Source organism: Glycine soja, chromosome 8, assembly GCF_004193775.1.
Source record: "Glycine soja cultivar W05 chromosome 8, ASM419377v2, whole genome shotgun sequence".
Lineage (NCBI taxonomy): Eukaryota > Viridiplantae > Streptophyta > Magnoliopsida > Fabales > Fabaceae > Glycine > Glycine soja.
The window spans coordinates 41,571,106-41,574,550 of NC_041009.1; the positions used below are offsets into that span (position 1 = coordinate 41,571,106).

The window sequence follows — 3,445 nt, forward strand, 5'->3', positions numbered from 1 at the left end:
GCAGTTTTCGGTTTTTTGGTGTGTTTGTTTAATCTGCATCTGCTTAAAAAAAGCAGAAAATTTTCCATCTCTGCTTCTTAAAAAAGCACTTATCTTAAAAAGGCAGGTTTTTCACAATTGCTTTTTTTAAGTTTAAAGAATCGGGCCCTGATACATAAAAAAGACTAGCTATTCACTTTTGAACAAAAGAAAAGAAACTGGATATTACCAAATTAAAGGAACCAAATATTTACTAGGCATCTAAATCAAAGCTTTTTGATATACACCCCAAAACAATCAAATTGCAGAGCAATCACCTTTCCATGCTCAAAAAACTTACGCAAAGGTGAACCTAAATCGATGGCATTCGGGTGGATCTGTCAAATAAGTACAAATTAAAATTTTGTTTGTGCTTATTGCTTTTACACTCAAGCCCACCAAGATATGAAGAAATTGATATATCTCCAAAATGAAGCACTAAATGTTCATTGGGAAAGTGAAATCCTACAACTACTTATTACCCCCACCCCGAGAAGCATCCTATATCACGCACAAAACGACCTAGTCTATGGTTTCAAGGCCACAGCAAGACCAACCTTTGCACTCTTTTCAATGGCACCGGTATCCACCTCACCAACAAGAGAGAAACGAGTTCTCGGAGTCCAGTCATGCTGGATCAGAGCACTTGCCCGACCATAGTTGTTCACCCGGGACTTCAACAGAGTTAGTGGATCCAGAGCATGCTGTGTACCAAAGGTGAGTATATTTTCATTGCCAGAAAAGCTATGTGAAAGCTCCGCACCAACAGCCGTGTTAGTCAGCGGGTTTACAATGTGGTAATATGAGGCAGTAAGGTTGTCACCTTTATCATTTCTACATAAGAAAAAAAGAGCAGATAAATTAGGAGATCAACTCAAGTTGAATAGCAATATATGGCTAACCTTCTCTAAAATTGATGGACATATATAGCCTTGGGATAACTACTTACAGAGTTAGAGATGCAATAAGGTCAGCATGAGTAATGTTCAGCCCTGCATTGTATTTGGTAAAGTTGCCAGAGGCAGTATCAAATGAAAGATCTGTCCCAACGGCAACCAAATTATTTCCAACCACACCAGAGAAGTTAACAACAGGATTTGCTGTCAATCCAATGCTGGTGTTGATTCCAGCATACTCATGCTGGTACTGGAGTTCCACCTATTAAACCATGGATAATTAGCAAATGCCATCATCATTCAGGATAACTGGAATTACTACTATTATTATTATTGACATTAATTGAATATAAGGAAAGGGAAAACCAGTAATGAAGTAATAATTTACGAAAGAGGTAAAAGGTAAAAGCTTTTTACCTTGCCGGATTTCTGATCTGGAAAATTAAAGCTAAAAATTGTCTTGAGTCCAGGTGCAGGTTCATCCACAGTAATGGTTGTACGCAGCTGAAAAGTATTCAGTCAGATAAGAAATGTAGCATGAGCTCTAACTAATTACTCATCAAATTTTGTTGCATGAGTCTTGGGTGTACAATAGTCAATTCAATTATAAAGGATACTCAGACTCCTGATGCAGATATCATAGAAATGATCATGCACTATCACAGCAAACAACTCAACTAAGCCTGCGTTTGGTTACACGGTGGGCTCCCAAGAAACACAAAAAGTCCATGAATAAGTGCCCAACGAACATTGTTGCTTCAACACCAACGGGGAAATTTAATTGATCTTGCTTTTTCGCACCACACCCAAACACAGGCTTAACAAATTGGCAAACAGCAAACAAAAAATATAAATAAAGTGATTAATCACTTGTATGACAGGTAAGAAATCCAGGCAAAAATTGTGACCATATAAAATTAAAGAACATATAATTACATCAGACAAGTAAAAAAGAATTGCCTCAAGTGTTATAAGTCAAAACTATCCAAGCAAGAATTTTTAACTCACATTTGAGTTAGTGTCCACTTTGACATCAGTTGTGATGTTCTTGTTCTTCACCTTAGTGCTGACATCGGCCAAATATATTTCACCTTTCCTGACTCCAGTTGAAGTGATTTCCTGAATATATATATATATATATAAGTCATTGAATTTGAAATTGTCAGAACACAAGACTTAAACTCTTACAAGAAACCAATGAATCCACAATTCAAGCTATGAAACACTAATCTCACATGTAAAAAAAAAACATCCAACTTGTTTCTTGAATCATTTTCAAATTCACATCAATCATTCCAAAAAAAAAAAAAAAAAACAGAACAATCAGCAAAGCTTCTAACTCAATTATTCTAAATGCGCCGCCAGACAGGGTTTCAAGGAAATGCACAAAAAGCAATGATTTTTTTTTAAAAAATAACGAATATCTGAAAACAAAAACAAAACATTTTCCATAGTCAAATTTAAACAAAAAAATATACTTCAAAGACAAATAAAAAAATAAATAAAACCTTACCACTCCAGTGGAAGTGTAAGTGGTGATGGTGAACTTGTGGTCATTCTGATAATCCTTGAACAGAAGATCTGAGTTACGATTATCGATATAAGTGAGATATTCATGCAAATTAACAAATGAAAATGAAAAAACACACAAAAAAAGAACACGAATGATTCGAAGGAAAAAATCGGTTACCGCGAGCTCTCTTGCCGATGTCAGAGTAGAGACCTGGACCTTTCACCATGATTTTCCCGAGAAAACTAAAGCGGATAACACGAGAGAGGGGAAGAAGAGGGGAAAATACGAGAAAGTATTGACAGAAGAAGAGACTGAAAGAGAAACCCTAATTTTGGGGAGGAAGAGGACGAACCGCAGCCGTTGGATTAGAAGATGAAATGTGGCCGTTGATTTAGAAGAAGGGAAAAGTTGCCTCGAGAATCGGGACAAGAGTTGAGCTGGGAGCATATTCGGTTCCCGTCCGGATTCTCTTCAATGAGTTTTGTTCAGTACTACTACGTGTAAACTAGAGAAACATTAATTTTGTTTTTTTCTTCTATTTTTATTTTGAAAAATAACACGGACATTCTTCATAACATTTTTTTTTATCGGCTTGAAATTTATTGATAACCACCAATTTTAATGAATCAAAACAACATAACATATTGTCTTAATATCATCACACACAATGCATCAAAATACACATTACATTTAAATTGAGCTGGTGCCAAAATATGATTAACATAGACGTTTTTGATAAATCTCAAAATGACACACATACATATAGTTCATCAAAAATACATTCAACCAAATTTCCACTACTCATATAAGTCATGCTTCAGTCATGATTGTCCGCAAATAAGGAGGCATCTCAAACAATATGCAGACTTCAAAATGATTCTTGCACAAATAATTGAAGGCTAGATATGCATAAATTTCATCCTCTAAATCGATACTAAGCACCAACTCCCAAACATGTGCATCATTATATTCAATTCTACTGCTTTGTCTAATGATGTTCACTTGATCTATCATAATA

The 3,445-nt window shown here is 35.5% G+C and overlaps 1 protein-coding gene across 1 annotated transcript; it reads right to left on the minus strand.

The window, feature by feature from the left end:
* Positions 1-204: 204 nt before the first annotated feature.
* Positions 205-2,888, minus strand: LOC114423249 (mitochondrial outer membrane protein porin of 36 kDa-like). Its single transcript, XM_028389935.1, has 6 exons — positions 2,605-2,888; positions 2,428-2,495; positions 1,923-2,033; positions 1,332-1,418; positions 968-1,176; positions 205-852 (listed from the first exon to the last, which is right to left on the minus strand). Exons 1-6 carry the CDS (start codon positions 2,651-2,653, stop codon positions 546-548), a joined length of 831 nt encoding a protein of 276 aa, XP_028245736.1. The 5' UTR covers positions 2,654-2,888; the 3' UTR covers positions 205-545.
* Between the last annotated feature and the right edge of the window lie 557 nt (positions 2,889-3,445).